Below are 20,122 nucleotides of genomic sequence, written 5' to 3' on the forward strand. Positions count from 1 at the left end.
AGTCTATAGAAAAAGAAGACGTTCATTAATGTGTCTGTAGTTTGCAATGCTTTCTTCCATCATAGAGTAACTATTGGGGGGAGAGAAGGTTGCTGTGGGTCTCGTAAATTGTTGCTGCTGTTCAACCTTCCTCAAAATCCCTACTAGGTTGACTTGGCTCCTCTTCCTCCCCCGCTCTCCCTCTCCCTCTCACGACTCTCTCTCTCAACTACGCCAATGACCCCTCTCCGAAGCTTTCCCGCCAAAGCTTCCAGAAAGGCCATTCACTTCTCTGCTGCCGGCCGTCTTCTTCAACTCAGACATCACCAGTCCCTCGTTTCCCACCATATCATCCGACCTGCATCTACCGGCTCAACCGCTGTTGCTGCTCGACTGAAGCCCCCTACACTCGACATCGAGACACGCTCATCAGTCATGGACGCAAAGGCTAAGCAGCAGTATCTTGCTGACTCCCCACCCACCGTCGTCAGACTAGAGATCAAGCCTCATTTCGACGTGCTGGACGAGAAGCAGAAACGTTATGCCCATTTCATCAGCAGGTTGGTTCTTCGTGTGCCTACAAGCAGCGCTGCTCAATCGACGTGTTTCTGTCTAGATACTTGCCCTCGTCATAAATACATCTTTCTTCTGTTCTGGTTGTTTTATGTAAAGGCTCAGATACCTCCAATAGTCAGAGCTGACCAAGCTACAGAGCAGCCTTCCAAGGAACTCGAATCACCCTGCGCCAGGTTTCCCCGGAATCCGAACCCATCTACGATCTGATCATCTCTCTTTACCGTGCTTGTAACGGCGATTGGAACGCCCTCGCTCAGAAGACCGGTGTGAGCGCGGAAAACCTACGCTTCTTTTTGGAATATGCAGCACAGTTTTTAGGCAATTGTGGGTCATATAAGGGATTTGGGGATTCTAAGTTCATTCCCAGAATTTCAGCTGCCAATCTGGAAACTCTCGCTTCGGCTACCGCAGAAACAAAGGCAGCATGGGAGAAAGCCAGAAAATCTGGTGGAGGCATATATGAGACCTCCACTCCCGAGTTGATGCATCTAGGGTATCCAGAGAAGGGACACATGTCGACGTATTACCCAGACTCGCCCACGATTACAACTGAGGAGATCTCCTTGATAGCTTCCTTCTTGGAGAAGAAAAAGCTATTGCCGGAGAACACGAGGCTGCAGAAGACAGATGCCGGAAACTTTGAGCTCCTGATAGCTTCGGCGAACAAATCACCAGCGGCCAGTGATCGGGATGTCCGGGATGTCGATAAGTGGGAGCTCGATGGGAAACTGAAGGGTAAAACGCTCCAGCTAGTCTTTGGCGACTATTCCGAGGAGATGGCGAAAATTGCGCAAAGCATCAAGCAGGCAGAGGTGAACGCTGCAAATGACGTCCAGAAAAGAATGCACGCGCAATATGAGAAGTCCTTCAAGACGGGGTCTCTGGAGGCTTACAAGGAAAGCCAGAGGGAGTGGATCAAAGATGTGGGACCTGTAGTCGAGTCGAATCTTGGGTTTGTGGAAACCTATAGAGATCCTCACGGCATTCGGGGAGAATGGGAGGGGTTTGCTGCTATTGTATGCTGGGTTTTAACTCGCACGCTCCCGCCCATATATGTATGTGCAGCGTTGCTAACATCCTACCCAGGTCAACCAAGAGCGGACCAAGGCGTTTGGAAAGCTTGTTGCCAGTGCAGAGTCAATGATTCCAAAGCTTCCTTGGAGCAAGGACTTTGAAAAGGACCGTTTCCTATCGCCGGATTTTACTTCGCTCGAGGTCCTCTCGTTCGCGGGGAGCGGAATACCTGCTGGCATCAACATTCCGAACTACGACGATATTAGAATGAACCTAGGATATAAAAATGTGTCCCTGGGCAACGTTTTAAGGTATCTTTATCTTGACTCTCTGACATTTCTCTTTCTCGTGTGATGTATTGACTTTCTATTTTAGTGCCAAAGCGCCCAATGAACCGGTGCCATTTATCAGGGAGCAAGATCTTCAAGTATTCCGTGACTACCGAGATCCCGCGTTCGAGGTCCAGGTGAGTGTTATCCCCTTCCCATCTCTCAGTTCCCTTTTCGGTTACAGCAGTATTTTCTCTTTCCACCGATAACTTCTCTAACAGCAAACAGGTCGGCATACATGAACTTCTGGGTCACGGAACAGGGAAATTGCTCCAAGAAACGGCCCCTGGGCAATATAACTTTGATATCTCTCGCCCACCAGTCAGTCCTATAACCAAAAAGCCCATAACTTCCTGGTACAAACCGGGCCAGACCTGGAGTTCAGTCTTTGGATCCATCGCATCATCATACGAAGAGTGTCGCGCAGAATGTGTCGCCATGGCTCTTGGCTGCGACTTTAAAATACTTGAGCTGTTCGGGTTTGGCAATGGGGAAGAAGATCTAAACGGCAAGGCTGGCAATGTGTTGTACGCCAGCTACTTACAGATGGCCAGAGCTGGTGTCATGGCACTTGAATTCTGGGATCCCAAGAGCTCTAAGTGGGGACAAGCCCACATGCAAGCGCGATACAGCATTATGCGAACATTCCTTGATGCTGGTGGGGATTTTGTGAAATTGGTGCATACCAAGGATGACCTTTCGGATCTCGAGATTCACCTTGACCGGTCTAAGATCCTCAGTCACGGCCGTCCGGCAGTGGAGAAGTATCTGCAAAAGCTCCATATTTACAAATCAACAGCGGATTTCAAGGCCGGAAAAGCGCTGTACGACGATATTACGCATGTTGATGAGTGGTGGGGATCACGAGTCCGACCGGTTGTTCTTCAGAAAAAAATCCCTCGGAAAGTGTTTGTGCAAGCCAATACGGTTCTGGAGGGTGATAAGGTAGTGCTAAAGGAGTACGAGCCGACATTGGAGGGTATGATTCAAAGCTATGCTGAGCGAGATGTCTAAAGGAAAGGAAACACCCGAAGAAGTGGCCGGAGTAGCCGACGCCCTTTTCTTCGCCATTTGAGCCCATTGTTATTCAGTTTTAAATGTCCATATTCATGCAGCACTGTTGCCCGTGAGAGCATGGCAGCATGGCCTATAATAACCGACTTGTGTTGCGTGAAGCACAGCGGAGGTTCTCAGGAGTCAGAATCCCCGCGCGAAAAGAAAAGAAAGAGCACATCCACAAGCCAGTATTATTATAGTCCCTCAGCAGAGAATCAGAATACTCAATTTTGCGAAAAGAACTATCATAGCCTCTTGGGGGAAGAGGGTTATTGACGAGGATGAAACATGCCATCCCTTAATGAAAATTTTATTGTCTGGTAAACAGCGTGCTCTGGTTGGCCAATGATCAATGCCGACAGGATCAATAAAGAAGTTTCCATTGATTCATTCCACCACGGGGGGCCTCATTTCACAACAAGGGCGGCTAGAGAGAATGTTCCCCTCTTTCTCTTCTCCTCTCCCCTCCCATACCGTATACATGACGTTACGTGCCCTCCCTCGGCCAGGCAAGGGGGTTCATATTTTCTCTCTCATCTTGCTGCCCATTGACCACCGCGAATGTTCCTCCCATATTGTTCCAGTCGGGACGCTTTGGCCCGATCAAGTCAAGCGTGCTCACATGACCAACCAGACCCTAACCTGGGCCCTCCTAGTTCCCTATTGACGTCCGCCTCAAACAATAGGAAAACTCTACCTGCTCAATAGATCCGGGATAACTGGGTAGAGGGGCAGAGGGGCAGGGGGGCAGAGGTTGGCTGGCACGGTCTCGGCTAATCCCAGCTCTTCGTCTTTCTTCTTCTTCTTCTCTTCTTCTGTTCCGTTCGATGATTACACCGACGCTGGGGTTACATCCAGCCCCAGAAACTATCACAACACCCTACGGTCCAGGGATGCGCGGGTGTCGCCCAGGCTCAATGCTCTCTATTCAGTTTGTTCTCCAATCAACAGCCCCCTACCCGTGGTTTTTCTCAAAATACAGTCTTCATAATGTGGCGCCGGCTCTCTTCAGCCCTTGGGATCCGGTGGTAAGGAAACATCCCGGTGGCTGTAGTTAAGCATTGCGAAAAGATGTTGTCTACCCGAACTTGCCATGCTTTCTCTCTGCACCGGTAATGGATCCTGCGATAACCCCAAAGGGACAATAATAGATACAATAATGCTTGCCCCATTTATGTCCAGAGTCGACATTGGCAAGTTGTTTATTATTATTATTATTGTTGTTGTTGTTGTTGTTGTTGTTGTTGTTGTTGTTGTTGTTGTTGTTGTTGTTGCTGCTGCTGCTGCTGCTAGCGCTGGTGGGGGTGTTTCTTGATATCTCTTTTATGATGATGTTTATTCTCATGAGCAAATAGCAAGAGCTGATAGTTATTGAATACCTCCTGTGGCTGCTCCACCTTTTCTTCCTAGCAACTTTTATTACTTTATTGATGCATTATAAGGATTTTGCTTATCCATCCAGCTATCTCCGTTAGTATTATTATTCTGCTTCCAAGGTTCCCCTTCTTCGTCACGCCCTCCCTCCTCTTATTGTTGTTTCAGCATAGTGAGGCACTTTAGATTTTGATGCGGTCTTTTTTTCTTTTCTTTTTGCGTGGCTGAGTATTTTGCTTCCTTTCACTACTGTGGAGTACTATTCTCTCATATAGTGTCTAAAGCGGACAGGCCCACTCTCTATTTCTTGATTGTTGACCGCATACAGCCGCATCTGTTCTCCCTCCCACCGCCATCTTCAACATTATTTGGGTCATATATACGGCTGTGCTGTCATATCAGCAGCTACCCGTATCCCAACTTACTCTTTACCTGCATCTTTCAGTCTAGATTTGAGAATACAATTATCATATTCGCGCGAGAAGTGAAAATCACACCTTGACTGTTTCGCAGCTCCCCTATTATCTTATCTATATACATACAACACACAACTCAAACCCATAAACCTCACTCCATATATTCATTTCTTCGTTGATACCCTAAATCTTCCATACCACAAAGCCAGAAACTTCTCTTGGCTTTCTTTTATACATACTCTACTCCAAGCAACAAGATGTTTCCTCCTTCAGACTCCATCAACCACCAAAGCCTGAAACTGGCTGAGTTTGTCGCCAGTCTTCGCTCTCAGAACAGACTTGCTTATGCGCCACCACCGCCATATACAATTTCAACCGTCCCTACTCTAACGGACGATTCACTTGCCGACATAGTTGACGTTGACGATGAAGATGAAGAAGAGACGCCATCCATGGCCCCCATTATCATCAAAATCGATACATCGATAGATATTGAGGGGCAGGGAAATACCATCGTCATTCCCACCTCCATAGGCAGATCAACAGCGGAGGAAGCTCCCTCTATTATTTTTCCATCCTCGTCACAAACTAGCGAAAAATGTCTTCTACAGCAGCTTCAAAAACAGCGACAGTTTAAATCCGCGCAGCTGGCTTCGACTATCATCTCTGCGCTGAAAACGTCGGGTGTTCTAGACGACAGGGAGACGGGTAAACAGCAGCCCGTGGAAGTCAATGTCAGCTCTGGCATACGCATTAGAGGTGATAGAAATGTTGTATGCGCTGGTGTTCCGAAGAAGGAGGAGTTGACTCCTGCTGAGAGTGAAGATTCTTCCTCTGAGAAAGGGCCATCGTCATTGTCGTCAGAGTGGGGGAGGAAAAGGAGGGCTAGCTCGGTATGTGTATTTTATTTCATATTTTTGTTGATTATTATTTTCTTTTCTGTATATAACCTATTAACAATCATTCTTAGCAACCTGTCGACATGCCTTCTGCAAAAAGAAACCTCAGCTTTAAATGAGAACGTCTTCTAGCCCGAGAAGTCTCAATGCTGTACATTTTACATCAACTGCATCAATGTCATTCTTCTAAACCATATCCTTATCGACACCAGGGTGGAAACTGCATCTTTCTTGTCCTGCGCCTCGCCCAGAGAAATTTTCGTCTAGTCCAAATACGAGTACGTCTCCATAATCGAGGTTCTCTCCCAGCTCGCTTCCCTGAGAAGCATCAAGTCATCAACCTACCTCGCCATGACTTTTCAGATTCCCGCAAGCGGCCTGAAACATCCACCAGGAAGTCTTTCAATCCAGCACCTTGCTCCCAAAGAAAACATGCACAGCACCGTTTTCAACAGCTCCCTTTATCCAGATTATTCTATGCTACCCTTCCAACCCCTCATGCAGCCAAGCATTACCTTTCGTCGTCATTGGCTTTCACCGCTTTTGCAAGTTTCACATCACACAGATCCGGAAAACATAGCTGTGTACCTACCAAGCACATGCACCACGCATGTATGTATCCGTGCATGCCTCTTTGCATTTGTTATGACACACCGTTGCTCCTTGAGTGCTCTGGTAGAAGAAAATGACTTTTGCCGTTTAATAATGTTCGCAAGCATACATTAATTTCATATGGAAGGTGGGAAATACTGGAGGCAAACCCCGGGTGGGGAATCTAAAATCCATGTCTGGGACAAGGAGGTCGGGTTGTATGGTTGGAGCCAAGCAATAATAAACCGGTAAAGAAAGGATTCGTTGTGATGGATGAACGGATGAATAATGAATTCCTTCTCTTTTCGATATGTAAATAAAAAGACGGGATTATATGTTCCCATGGCCCTTAATGTATATAGACATAATTCACAAATGGACGATGTGTTAAATTATTCCTGTTTCTGGTGTTAACGTATTGTAAGATGGTGTTATTAAAGGTATGGGGAAGAATGAATATACTCACCCCCACCTCGGAGTTGCCAGCGGTTCCTACGCACATACAAAATAGCCACAAAGAACAAGTTCCTACCTCTGGATTCAAATGCAAAAAAAAAAAAAAAAAAAAAAAAAAAAAAAAGGCACAAGGAAAATCACGATCTAATCATTGATTAAGAACGTGCGGAAATAGATGAAATCCACATTTGCATAAAAATTAAAACATTGCGCGTTTACTCGTATCTCCCTCCATGTGTACAGAGTACGCACGAGTTTTTTTGCGTGCTAAACAATAACAACCAAAAGGGGTACAGTGCATTGATTGTATATAAGGTACATACATATAATGATACATTTCACGCACGAGCAGAAGAGAACAAGCTGAATAGGGGAAATAAGGGGGAATAAAAAGAAAACACATAATAAGTTGGTGAAGGAAAAGCCCTGTTGAGTCTGAGAGTTCGTCGCAATAAGAAGGCAAAAGACTGAAATGAAAAGAATAAGAACTTCACCACTGTGAGAGATGGAGCAGAATAAGTATTACACAAAATTATTTACCCAATACGCCGTCATCACACTAGGCATTTTGTTTGTTCGCTCGAATGCGAGAGTCACAAAAAGCAGCAAAAAACATTCAATTTTAAATTTTATCTTTGGTTTTTCGTTTTTCTCAAAATAAAAATCAACGCCCAACAGGTACATCATGGAGATGAAGCCCCTTTGACCAAACTGGTAGCCGCTTATCACGCTCATAGAGCAAGCCGCAGTTGTGGCATAGAGTCTGAAATACACAGAAATAGTTCATCTTGTTAGTATTCATTCTGAAACACACATCTGGGACTATGGTTTGGGGAGTGGAGTGGAATCGTTTGCTCACCCTTGGGCCAGCTGGCCCGTCCCTAACAGCCCAAACCGCCGTGCCCCAGACAGCACAATGGGAACAGCGCCATGTTTGTCTCTCCCTATTCAACATGTTAGCTTCACACACATCCGTTACCATCGTAAAGGAAACAACAAACCAGTCGCTAAGTGTCCCTCCACCCCCGCCATACCCAGCACCAGCCCCCGTATCCGGTGTGCCCCTCCCCGGAGTCCCACTCCTCCCACCCAACGGACTAAGGCTCCGGAACCGGCGCTTCTTCTTCGTCCTCTCCCCCCTCCCCATCGGCTCACTACCATCTGGAATATCAAAATATCCGACCCCGCCGCCACCACCACCACCACCACCAGACGAACTCAGCTGCCTCGACAACTCCGGCGCAATGCCACTCGTCGACGAAAACCTCGCCGTCTCCCGCCGTAGTCGACGAAGCTGCCGCTCCCTATCACCCTCACGCTTCTCAATTTCTTCCTTGGATAGCGTCTCAACCTTCGGTTCCCATTCATCCCCCAGACCGTCTGGGTCATACCGCCACCCGGCCTCCTGTCCATTTGCAGCCTGGTTGTCGATTTCATTTCCATACCCGCCCAGCCCGCTGATTAAGCCGCCACTTTCACACACCTCCTTCTTCAGTTTGAGGACAGCTTCGTAGATGCCATGTGCGATAGCGCAGACCCATTCGGGACCCAGGCCAAGATCTGCACAGGTCACACGCGCGAAATCCTCGGCCAGCCCTTGTGGGTGTAGCAAGGACCATTCAAATTTGTCTGTGTAGAGTCTGTTTTGGAGATTGATGTTCAGATTGACAATGCAGCGGTATGCGTCGTCGGGGTTTAGCTCGTTGTCGCTCAATGAGGGTTGTTGTGATGATGATACCACCACGCTTCCTTTGCCGGTGGGTGTGTCGACAAGGGTTGCTGGTGTCGCTGCGCTTGTGGTACCAGGTGTGGCGGAGGCGTCTCTGGAAATGGATGCGTGGGGATTACCCGTAATGGCCTGTTGCTGTTGCTGGTGCAGGCTTTGAAATAGAGGGTGTAGCGCGACACCTGCGTACTCTTCCAGCTGTTGCCGGAGTTGGTTGGATATAGCCATGGCCATTGCCTGCGGATTCGGTAGATCCAAGTCGCGAACCATGGTCAGAGCGAACTCCTCGGGAGTCGTTAGTGCTTCGTGTAAATTCCAGAGAAAGCTATCCTTAATTCGATAGGGAGGTGCTGGGTCGGGTTTCCGGTATGCCTGGGAGGCAGGGTTGAGTCCGAGTTCTTGGTAGTTTCGCGGTAAAGGGAATGGTTCTGCGGGTTGGAAAGCGGGCACTTCAAGGTCGATACGGATAGGTACTAATGTCAAGGGTAATTGTACCTGGACGCCCAAATGTTGCTTCTTCCTAAACAGAAACCAACGAATCCCTAGTAAGTTTTTATACCATATCATACCTCCAGTATGTCTCTTGTGAGGTCTCAAAGGGTAAACACATACGACGGCTTCGATACTCTTCTAACCACCCAATCCCTAAAATTCGGCTGGACATTAACAGGATGTGAAATTTCTGTCCCTATCTTCTCCCCCGCTGGTCCTCTATCCGGCTGGCTTTCTTCCCTCCTCAAACTCCTCAGTCCCGTCGGTCGTCGAGGTCCCTCGCTGTCCTCGAAGTCGTCATCATCATACCCATCCTCTGCATAGTTTACCGCAATGGTACCGCGTTTCGTCGTCCGCACACCGGGGGTGCTCTGTGTTGGGGGAATGTTCGGGATGAGGAGCGCGTTTGCGTATTGGCGGAGGCGAGGAGAGTAGGAGGTCATATACCCATAGACCGGGGCCATTTTATCGTATGTTGGGGGTCAGGGACAGTATCTATCTCCCTACCACGCCTTCACTCATTTGGTGAAGCTCAGATATGATGAAGAATGAATGTATGTATGCAGTGTGATTAAAGCCAGAACACACAGACACACACACACCACACACTATTGCTCTTAATTGATCCTGTTAACAGGACTCAAAACCGGAAACGAAGAACTAGGAGCCCCAGATGTAATAAATAATTATCGGGAGTAACTGTTAAAAAGAAGAACTGACTAGATCCCAGAATTGTTGTACTGATTCCAAGGTTGTTGTGCCTGTGCTGCAACAAAGACCGCTTCGATCAGGCGCAATGACGCTAATTCCCTATTTGGTTTAGCGCAGCCGCAGAGCCTCGTCTCTAGGCGCCACGGCAAGCGCGACTGGGTGATTGCGTTTATCCTTTTTAGGAGAGAAAACACATCCGTCCTGTGCTTCATATACGGAGGAAGAGCATCCTATATAACTATATGATCATACATGGAATACATCTACATCTACCTGTGTTAGAAGGTCGCCTTGCCGTCACTTGAGACCCACATGCGGTGTGTAGCAAGACCTCCCTGCCCATGGCCAAAGACGTTGTTCTAACTTGTACCAATGATTGGATTTTAATGAACCCCTTGTTTTTGGTCTACCCATTTCGAAGCCCGTGTAGGTGGAGGAACTCAGTGTACTCAAATCAAATAAATCGAAACTAACTTTGACTGCCAGTTACCTAACCATGGAGGAAAACTGTAGAAATAGCTACTGCTATTGAACATTAAATTGATCTGTGCAAGACATCAAGAATAAAAGATAAACCAATTTCTCCCGTATTAACATGATATGGAGCTTTTGCAATGGCAATAATGTATTTCTTTTCGTCTTTGTTTTCTGAACTATCAGGGGAACAAAACCTGCTTGTAACCGCATTGAAAAGGGTAATAAAATAAGATCGAGACTAAAATTAAAAGCAAAGAAATAATAGGAAATCAAAGCATTCGTGGTATAATTACAAAAGTAGGCATGCCAGTGGCAGAACATAGGAAAATATGTTTCACACGCACTCAGTTGGCTTCAGCTTGGGAGGTTTCTTGGGATAAGTATATATTATTTTATTCAGCGTAGCCCAATGACACTCTAGACAGGTACGTTAGTTCAGCAGCACTACATTTCATGACCCCAAGCAAATAGAGACAGGGGCTATTGATAACATAGAGAGCACACTCACCATTTCAAGAGTCCATACCCGGCGAATCCAGACTTTGAGCTTCCCCTCAACTCATTCGACGCCCTCGAGCTCGACGCCCTCCCACCAGCACCGTCGTGCCGGTTTTCTCCAGAATAGAAGTAGCTTCTGCGCCATGCCGACCACATTATTGCCGGACAGATCACCTCGCATGTCCGTTCGAAGCTTAGCCAGCGCCAAACTGCAGATCACGGCCTTGTTAGGCTCCCCGGCGCGATGGCCCCATCGATCGTCGTGATTGAAACCGCTGTCATATCGTTAGCAATTGATAAATGTATGAGTGTATATAAATATATGGGAATGTAATTTAAAAGCTTACCCAGCGGTTAACATCTCGATAAGATGCTGTTCAGTCGATCCGGGCTCATCGCTTTTTCGTAGGCCTGAGAAGATCCCGTCTTGCTTCAACAAGACTCTTCCCGCTGCTCGTTTAACTTCAATCATTTCCGCATGGTCAATATCGGTCACGGGAGGGATTGCGTAGAAGTCAAGGTCTTCACGAAGAACAATAATGCCAGCACGGCCTTGCAACATATCCCTCGTTGATCCATGCATAGGATCCATAGAATAATCGCCGTCCGCTGATGCGGTTGGAGATGGCGTGGCTGAAGGAATCGATTGCGCTACAGTGCGGAAGAAATCTAGCATGTATTGCAGGGAAGCTGGGTCATACTGAAAGTTCATATTAAGTGAGTGTTCACTTCAATAGAGTTGGAATAAAGGTGACATAATATGATTGAAAAAAAAAAAAAAAAAAAAAAAAAACATCGTTGCACTTACGTCGACGGGATATACGTCACCCTCATGGAATGTTCCCATGTGTCCATCAGGAAGGAGTCCATTTGGGAATAGAGATAGCAAAACGAACTCGGGTAGAGTAAGCAGTTCGTCTCGCGACAGCGTGAATCGAGTACCACTATTATCTTGGACGTCAGTTACATGATAACTTCTCTTCGAAAAGGGGCCCCTCTCATCAACAAAGGTATATACTGACCGTAGATCTAACGTTATATGATCATCGCCTCCAACATCTTCAAACCAACAAGAGTTAGCGATTTCAGCAAATACCATGCAGCGTCTACCAAGACACCATAATGTAACCACGTACCTCCAAGAGTACTAATCGGTCCTCCCCCAGTTTGCTGAACCTGTGTAATGATAGAAGCAGCTCCCCCCGGGCCGGCCATAACGTATGTAAACGACTGAAGTGGACTCGATCCTTCAGTATATGGTGGTGGCGGTTCTCCGTCGTCTAGGCCTTTACCTGATGCCGACGCTTCTCCTGTCTTATCCCGCGAAAGCTGTGCCTTTGTATCTAAAACGACAGGAGGGTGAATAGGTAATGGAGACGTCAATGATTCCTCGAATGGAGGTGTCGGTGCGAAGGCTGGGAGACACGGAAATCTAGACTCTGTGATAGACGTCTGGATGTAACCGAGCTCTTCGTCCTGCACTGAGTAGAGGGATGAGAACGGCGGTGGAGAGGGAGAGGGGAATGGAAAGGGTGAGTTCGAGGAAGAGGCACAGCCAGGCGAATGGGGAGGAGGAGGAACGGTATAGGAATCGTCTGGGCTCTCCACGGTTGTCGTGGTGCGGTCTGAATGAGATGGCAGCGCCGTGTTGGGCGAGCCTGATGGGTCTCGATTGTCCGACAAAGCGATGGGAGGAGATATTTAAATGATCTTACAGAGTATATCGATATCAGATTGGACAGGGTTGGCGCTTATAACGAGAGTTTGCTTTTGCGATGCGGAGCGGAATTGGAGCAGTTGGGTGTCTATGGCAGGGGTAGTGAGAGTCTGGTACAGAAATATGAAAGGAGAGACAGGCGCAGAGATCGCGGAATGATACTAGATTCGGTCTATAGGGATTCGAGGAGCGAAAGGGAGAGTGGGTGACGATATGAGGGCATGGGGCTGCGAGGGTCTGGCAACAAATATAGGAGCTCGGACAGATGAGAGGGCGATGTTGACTGAGTCAAACGGTATGTGTAATGAATGGCTATGCTGTAAATCAATACGCGGCGAGTGGACAGAATTGGAATCCGGATGGTAATGTGGGAAGGAGGAGGAAGTGGGGTCGCTGTTGTTGTTGCTGATAGTTGGTTGATGGTTGTTTGGTGGTGTGGTAGAAGCTGGCAATTGACTGGGGCAAGTTGAGGCTCAACTAAAAGTGCAGCCGATGTATTAAGGGATGCCACTAGCAACATCCAATCACAGAAACATATAAGACAGCCATGGATGTATGAACAGTATCTACAATAAAACTTGATCATCTATTTTTTAATTAACAAATACAATTACTCTTTTCGCAGCAGCTCCTTTGAAAATTAAACATACAACATACAGGACTTATTGGGTATCTGCTTCTAGCATATATTGTGCGGAAATGATCTCTGTTATTGAATAACCATAAGACTGTGTCCAATATCCAACCTTGGGACTTGAAAATTATGTATTCTGGCTGCTGCATCCACTGTAATGCGCTAGTTATGAATGCATGGTAAAACGGATAGTATATCTAAAATACAAAAATACTCGTACAAACCCCGTGATGCTCCAAACTCCCAGGAATGCTTTGCCTCCTCGATCAAGTCAAACAACGAGCTTAAAACCAACAAGGCCAAGGCAATAAGAAAAGCCAGTACAGGTCGCTGGGTGAACAGTGTATTTATCCAACATAAAACACTTTTTCAGCCCGCTTCTCTCATATCGAACATCACGGCTCATTCTTCATGAAATACTCAAGTGATGAATTTGAAAAGATCGTGGACGTAACTTCCAAATTCTAATATCTATACTGGTTGATATGAATCAGGCATCTCGTAAGGAACCCTTGATTTCGGATAGGGTGTGGTGGGTTGTTCAAGATCGCTCAACTTGCTGGTTCCACTGTCGATGGTATTTAAAATAGGAGCAGCTCCGGTATCGGTTTCTTGGGCTCTTTTCTGTTCGGGATAATACTGACCGCCAGGATGGAGTGGCTGTGCCGTCTGAAAGGCCTTCGTTAGCACGCACAGACAAGCAACACTGTGATAAATCTATAAAATCAAGTGTACCGCTGTCCATGCGCTTTTTCTGATCTCCCCAGGAAAATCATTTTTATATTTTTATGGAAGGGTACTGACTGGGAGGAATTCATCGCCGTCGACGACGACCTCGCGATCGCGGAGTTGTCGCATTAGTGCAAGGAAGTTGCTTTCTTTAAATTTCTGGCTTTGGTCATGGCTGACGCTGTCGAGTAATTGTCCGGCTGTTTTGGCGAGTTCATCGGATTCGTTCGTCCCCTCAACCGGGGGTCGTATGGTGTCTGAGCCTATTCTAATGGTTTGCTGAATCTCAAGTGGCTCTGTAGTCCCCTCTTCTTGCGATTTCTGCTCTTGAAGCTCAACCTCCGCTCGGGCTTCGGCAAAAGCTGCCTCGAAAGCGGATTCATCAAAGACAAATTGTTCCTTATGTTCTTGGACGTGGGACTGGTATGGATCCTGATACACTGAGTGGTGACTGCTCATCCCACCAAATCCCATCACACCCATAACCGGGCCGTATCTAAGGGGCATTTGAGATGTTTGTGTTGCAGGCGTTTGAGACTGGGGTTTTGGATGGGCTTGTCGCATGAAATCATTCTGCCAGCCGCTAGCAGATGATTCTGGCCGGAATTGTTGTTGGGATACATGTTGGGAAGGACCAGAAATTTGTAGGTTTTGGAAATCCGACGCCCACCCCGGGTTGTGAATATGATTAAGCACCGGTCCATGGGCTGCTGGAGGCAAAAATGACGCAGGGTGTTGGATATCAGAAAGAGGAGCCCCGTGAAGACCTGCTTCGAATGCGTTGAATTCCGGATCTAGGGCGCCATCATTTTGGTTTTGTGATCGGAACCCCTATTGGACGATTAGTAAAACAGAGTGCAGTTGAGAGGTAGAATCCAAATTTGGGAGCGTATACCTGAGTAGGCGATTGGCGGGAAAGTATGCGGTCTTGTTGAAGAGTCCTATCAACGGAGGAATGTTTCTGAAAATTCTGGAGAGCATTTGAGGGGCCGCAAAGCGCATCCGCCATCGTGCCGCAATCCGTAACCGGTAATAGGGGAAATAACACTTCAGATATATCAACTGTAGTCAAATAGGCCTCAAAATCACAGGACTAGAAACAGGAGTCAGAGTCGAGAACAAGGTTGTTCAACAGTATGAGTGGTATCTAGGTAATTCGGCAGGAGTAGATAGATCTTGGGAGGATTGAGGCTATCTTGATAAGACATATATCGAGGGATATGTACATATGTACAGGATGCACTCTTTTTGTCCTTTTAAGTCACCAACTCTCCCCTCTATTCGCCTATAGGTACCATATGGTGGTATATATGATTGTGCTGAGTTCATGAGTGATGTTGACGATAAAAGAATGCCTGGTTGGACCGAGGCTCAACATGGCTGGATGGGGTAACAAGGGCTTATGTCAGCAGTGGCGCCCTAATAAGAAAGGGCTTGGCGCTGCGTCTAAATTTGCCTGTTTGGGTGGCGCTTAAATATCTCTTAGTCCAAATCAAGTCTTCGCGGCCATCGCGCCTAGCTGCCGTTCGAAGATCAATCGGCGAAGAAACACGGATACAGCAAACAATAGACACCGGATACCACCGACAATTTCCTCACATACACGCGATTGCCATTGCCATTTTGCCCGCTCTAGCCAAGATGGTGAGGAGTTCCCCTATCCCACAGCTTTCGTTTGTGCTGCTCTAACCGCTCTCTAGGCGCAAGTTATAACGAATTCTGGACACGATGACATGATCGTATGCAACCTCCTATTGCAACTACTCCTCTTAACAGCTTCACTTCTCTTGTGATATATCCTACCAGCTCTAACCAAACTCCGCCTCACATAGCATGACGCAGCGTTAGACTATTACGGTCGCAGACTGGCAACGTGTTCGTCAGACAAAACAATCAAGATCTTCGAGGTAGACGGCGCCGCTCATAGATATCTTGAGACGCTGAAAGGGTATGGAACTCCCCATTTTTCACTAGAAATTACACTGCCTAATACTAAGGGTGATTGTACTTAAAAAGACACGAGGGAGCAGTATGGTGTGTTGCTTGGGTTCGTACAATTTCAATCCTCGTCAAAAATACATTCCCAAAATATCTGATAAAACTCATTAAATTTACCAGGCGCATCCCAAATTCGGAACAATTCTAGCCTCTTCCTCCTACGACGGCAAAGTCCTCATATGGCGGGAGCAAGCCTCAAGCACCGCCTCCACATCCCCTGGTACCTCCTGGTCCAAAGTCTTCGACTTCTCCCTGCACACCGCTTCCGTCAACGCCATATCATGGGCGCCCCACGAGAGTGGATGTCTGCTCGCCTGTGCTTCATCTGATGGCAACGTCAGCGTGCTTGAGTTCAGCGACAACAGCTGGACCCACCAAATCTTTCATGCACATGGTATGGGAGTCAATTCTGTCAGTTGGGCACCCGCCGCGGCTCCTGGATCTATCATTAGCGCGACACCCAGCGTAGGACAGTTGCGTAGATTTGTGACTGGTGGGAGCGATAATCTCGTAAAGATATGGGAATATAAGTACGTTTTTCTTTATATACGCCATTCGAAGTCCTCATCTGCATGGTTGGAAAATTGGATATTCTTTCCTGACATGATCAAACAGCCCGGAAAGCAAGACCTACGCAATGGTCAAGGTGTTGGAAGGCCACACAGACTGGGTTCGCGACGTGGCCTGGTCTCCTAGCATCCTCTCCAGATCCTACATCGCCTCCGCTTCCCAAGATAAAACCGTCCGCATCTGGACATCCGACCCAACAAACCCTGCCGAGTGGACTAGCCAACACCTCGAGTTCGATAGTGTCTTGTGGCGTGTCAGCTGGAGTCTGAGTGGGAATATTTTGGCTGTCAGCGGTGGTGATAATAAGGTAAGCTTGTGGAAGGAGAGTTTGAAAGGGCAGTGGGAGAAGGTGAAGGATATCGAGGAGTGAGGAAGAACGGGGAGGTTTAATTTATCTTTTTCTATCATTTTTCATCCTTTTTAATGATATAGCCGGGCGTATGTTTTCTGTTCATATATGTTTCTCTTTTCGCCCGCGAACGAAGCCGCTTCTTTTACCTGACTTAGAATGGAAAAGCTGGGATTATAAACCGATTTTATTTCTGCGGTTATCTCTGTCCTCTCAGCAGGAAAACTTATTCATTCCTCGAACACTAAGGATCCCCTTCTACCACCCCGTTCACCATTTCAATCTGTAACATAAATCGCATCGAAGTCTGGGAACAACAAAACCCATAATTTCATCGGGGTTAGCCGCTCACTCCTTATCCCCCCCTAACTTCCCTCAAACTCACTGCACAATTCCGAGTCTCTTGCCCTAACTCCACCCTACGCCTTTTTCTCCTAACCCACCACCATTCCCAGATAAGATCAAAAACCTAGAAAATAAACGGCCCCATCTCCTCCATCACATCCTTCCAATCCCCATCATAATTTCCCCCCCCCCCCCAACCACCACCAAGGAACAATCACCCCTTCATACCCATTCGTAAACTCGAAATTTAACTCTGTCCATGTCCACTGACGGCCACACCCTTCCTCCTCAACCCCACCGTTGTTGATGCTATTACCATTGCCACTGCCATTGACATCACCAGCGAAGGCATAAAATCCAGGTTTAATGGCATACGTTACAAAGCGTATAGGACGCAAGCCGGGGTGCCGGCCTGGGCGGGGAAATCTTCTACGAAGCCACGGACGGAGAGGGGGAGGGATTGGCTTCAGCAGTTGCCGGCGTTGTTATTGCTGATTTTGTGGTGCTTATCGACGTGATATGTGCTGCAGCGGAAGTAAGTGCGGGATGAGTTGTCGACGTGAGGGCTTCCCGGGTAGTTCTCGTCGAAAAGGGGAACCATATCGATGCATCTGTGGTGAGTCAGAGTTTCAGGAGCTAGGATAAGGATTGATTAGCTATATATGTGTAGTGTTCTGGAAATCGAAGTAGAGGGTTTTGTTCTCGAACTTGTTCACCACATAAAGGAAACGAGGGTTACCATTGGAGGAGAACTATCCTCCTAATTTCCGGGATACTATGGTAAGACGTATAGATAGCATCCGGTTTGTTAAATTTCTCTTCCAAAATTTAGGATATGTAGAAGTTGGAATAAGTCGATGCCCTCTTCATCATGAGACGCAGTAATGGGCAATGGTGGCATGAAATGGCACCCATATGTATACAACCTTCAAGTCATAGTCAATTCTCAAAGAGTAGAAAGAGAATCGGAGATCCAAAGCTAGATATGTCGCAGCCGGCTGGACCGTAAGGGATTACCGGCTAGAGGTTATCGGGGAATCTAAACTATTACAGACTGCCGGGCTATAAAGGATCACAGCACATAATAGCCCCCTTGATCCGAGCACAGTCCCTGGGCGCTGATGTGTCTTCGTCACCTTGTTGGTATGAGCGGATATTGTAGGATCCTGTTAGAGTTAGTCGCAGTTTTCGATATAAAAGGATGCTGCTTAAAGGGAAAATGCATCTTACCAACAAGAAGCGTAGACAAGATGTTTAGCCACAGCTTCTCCTTGGCCCCTTCTCCATTTTGGAAAGAAGGCGTTTGCGCCAGCATGATGCTGCGCACTCCGTATTCCACTTTAACGTCTTCTGAAGTACTATCTGCCGCCAGGGGATCATACTTCTCCAAGAACCTTGCATTCCAGACTCCAGAGCTGGGCGGAAGAATAGATTCCGTTAAGTATCTGCGGGTACGGGCCATGCGGCACAGATCGGCATCATCTGCCACGAGTATGGCGCTCAGCTAAATCAACTTAAAACCTCGAGAGTTAGTACGTAATAGAAAACGAGATACGGGGATTGAAATACTGATACCTCTCCCGGTAAGCTCTTCACGCAGGCTCTACGCCGTGAAATCATTCTTCCTCTGACAATGAGATTCAACACCCTTTTTCATTTAGCTTGCAGGAGAAATTAAGGATGAGTCAAAATAGGAAGGGGAATGTAGTTTCGTATATCTGTGGCTCATGAAAGGTGAATTCCGCTTGCAACTATTTCAAAGCCACTATATTGTCGTCTCATATACACTTCTATCTCACTTTCAGCGCAGTGGTCGTGCAACTTCACTTCGGAAATCAGAATTGCAAGAACCAACAGAATGTGATCTTGAGGAGATATATCACAAGCCGTAGTAAAATAATACACTAAATATTCTGAAAGGAATGGGAAAATTAAACATGGCTGCTGTGAAAATATCATGACTGAAAGAAGAACTCAGCAAATGATATAAGGAGTCGGAAGGGCCAAACCGACATGACAAGCCCAGTCGTAGTTTGCTGTGGGCGGTTTATCAGTTATGATAATATGAGAAACTAACCAACAGCAGCACCTTACGGTGACAGGGACTGGGGAAGATAGAAGCTGTATCGAAGAGATGTGTTGGAGGTGTCAATGATGAGAGACAATAGACGACCAGTCTAGCATCCAGAGAGTCAGTCATTCTGAGGGGTTTCATCGTCAAATTTCAAACTCTTGCCTAACCCGAGAAAAATTGGGAGATGGAAAAGAAGTGAGCAAAGTTCACTTTTCACCAGAAGCATTCAAGCTATGCTGCTGTTTTCCTAACCACGGATTTTCACCATAAGGTAAGGTGCTCGTTAGTGAAGATGATGATGGGAGGACTCATCCATCATTCGTATAATTCCGTGTTGGGATTACAACGTGTAGAAGGCCTAAGTCAAAATCACAGAGCCTTGAGATATATACTGCGTACCTAGGAGCAGTGATGTCGGAGATGGTTGTGTGAAAGCTTCAGCGACCATAAAAAAGGGGGCTGGTTGGACGACCGGGCTTAGTCAGCCCGTCTAACTAACTAGTTACTTATCAGGACCTAGTTACTGAGTTGAGTGTAAGGGGCTCACAATCCTGGAGCCTCTGAGGAGTATTTGAACACAACACGTGTGGATCCATCATCCATGTAATTCAAAGATTCGATATGTTCCGCTACATAACTAACCGTATTGTTTACGCAGTTTCCATCAAAATGGGGTTCGTCGTGGAAAACTCTCAAAAGCTGATAAACCACGTAGAGTAGTTGGTTAGACATTTACGGCTGCACCTATATACATTATTAACTAAATCTTCACACTCTTACAAAGCAAATGCAGAAACGAAAAGAAAACTTGAAACACAAACAGCCTTAGAAATAATAAATAAATAAATAGAATAAACCAATTTGCTATTGACAGATCGAGGACAACTACACAAGAGTAATAATACTCTCTGCCATGCTAGACATAGGAGAGAGCTTTTTGAAATCAGAATGAAAATGCAGGGGGGGGAAATAAAGCCAGAGTCGAGGCAGAGAAGAAGAGTGGAATGGAAAATAAAACCCTTCAATTTCAAGGAAAGCAGCAAGAGAGTGAGTGCTACGAGGGAATTGAATTAAGAACAATCTGCTTAATAGCTGAAAACAGTTCAATCAAA

The 20,122-nt window shown here is 46.7% G+C and overlaps 6 protein-coding genes across 6 annotated transcripts; 3 read left to right on the plus strand and 3 right to left on the minus strand.

The window, feature by feature from the left end:
- Positions 1 to 216: 216 nt before the first annotated feature.
- Positions 217 to 2,912, plus strand: PAAG_07467 (dipeptidyl-peptidase; the record flags this gene model as incomplete). The annotated part of the gene is made up of 5 exons (XM_002790562.2): positions 217 to 539; positions 692 to 1,571; positions 1,642 to 1,880; positions 1,945 to 2,035; positions 2,127 to 2,912. 5 exons carry the CDS (start codon positions 217 to 219, stop codon positions 2,910 to 2,912), a joined length of 2,319 nt encoding a protein of 772 aa, XP_002790608.1.
- Positions 2,913 to 5,001: 2,089 nt separating this feature from the next.
- Positions 5,002 to 5,762, plus strand: PAAG_07468 (hypothetical protein; the record flags this gene model as incomplete). Its single annotated transcript, XM_002790563.2, has 2 exons — positions 5,002 to 5,637; positions 5,715 to 5,762. 2 exons carry the CDS (start codon positions 5,002 to 5,004, stop codon positions 5,760 to 5,762), a joined length of 684 nt encoding a protein of 227 aa, XP_002790609.1.
- A 1,592-nt stretch (positions 5,763 to 7,354) lies between these two features.
- Positions 7,355 to 9,372, minus strand: PAAG_07469 (RSC complex subunit Sfh1; the record flags this gene model as incomplete). The annotated part of the gene is made up of 4 exons (XM_015846230.1): positions 7,355 to 7,453; positions 7,550 to 7,630; positions 7,688 to 8,936; positions 9,029 to 9,372. The coding sequence occupies 4 exons, from the start codon at positions 9,370 to 9,372 to the stop codon at positions 7,355 to 7,357; spliced, it is 1,773 nt and encodes a 590-aa protein (XP_015700665.1).
- Positions 9,373 to 10,655: 1,283 nt separating this feature from the next.
- PAAG_12400 (hypothetical protein) lies at positions 10,656 to 14,683 on the minus strand (the record flags this gene model as incomplete). The annotated part of the gene is made up of 10 exons (XM_015847893.1): positions 10,656 to 10,869; positions 10,942 to 11,294; positions 11,403 to 11,538; positions 11,617 to 11,653; positions 11,731 to 12,252; positions 12,335 to 12,538; positions 12,606 to 12,888; positions 13,423 to 13,614; positions 13,750 to 14,505; positions 14,570 to 14,683. 10 exons carry the CDS (start codon positions 14,681 to 14,683, stop codon positions 10,656 to 10,658), a joined length of 2,811 nt encoding a protein of 936 aa, XP_015702497.1.
- A 367-nt stretch (positions 14,684 to 15,050) lies between these two features.
- On the plus strand, positions 15,051 to 16,612 carry PAAG_07472 (transport protein SEC13; the record flags this gene model as incomplete). Its single annotated transcript, XM_002790567.1, has 7 exons — positions 15,051 to 15,078; positions 15,161 to 15,318; positions 15,375 to 15,413; positions 15,507 to 15,622; positions 15,691 to 15,721; positions 15,793 to 16,202; positions 16,288 to 16,612. 7 exons carry the CDS (start codon positions 15,051 to 15,053, stop codon positions 16,610 to 16,612), a joined length of 1,107 nt encoding a protein of 368 aa, XP_002790613.1.
- A 1,386-nt stretch (positions 16,613 to 17,998) lies between these two features.
- PAAG_07473 (hypothetical protein) lies at positions 17,999 to 18,556 on the minus strand (the record flags this gene model as incomplete). Its single annotated transcript, XM_015846231.1, has 3 exons — positions 17,999 to 18,102; positions 18,167 to 18,440; positions 18,512 to 18,556. The coding sequence occupies 3 exons, from the start codon at positions 18,554 to 18,556 to the stop codon at positions 17,999 to 18,001; spliced, it is 423 nt and encodes a 140-aa protein (XP_015700666.1).
- Positions 18,557 to 20,122: the final 1,566 nt, after the last annotated feature.

The sequence above is a fragment of the Paracoccidioides lutzii genome, assembly GCF_000150705.2.
Source record: "Paracoccidioides lutzii Pb01 unplaced genomic scaffold supercont2.24, whole genome shotgun sequence".
NCBI classification, from domain to species: Eukaryota; Fungi; Ascomycota; class Eurotiomycetes; order Onygenales; family Ajellomycetaceae; genus Paracoccidioides; species Paracoccidioides lutzii.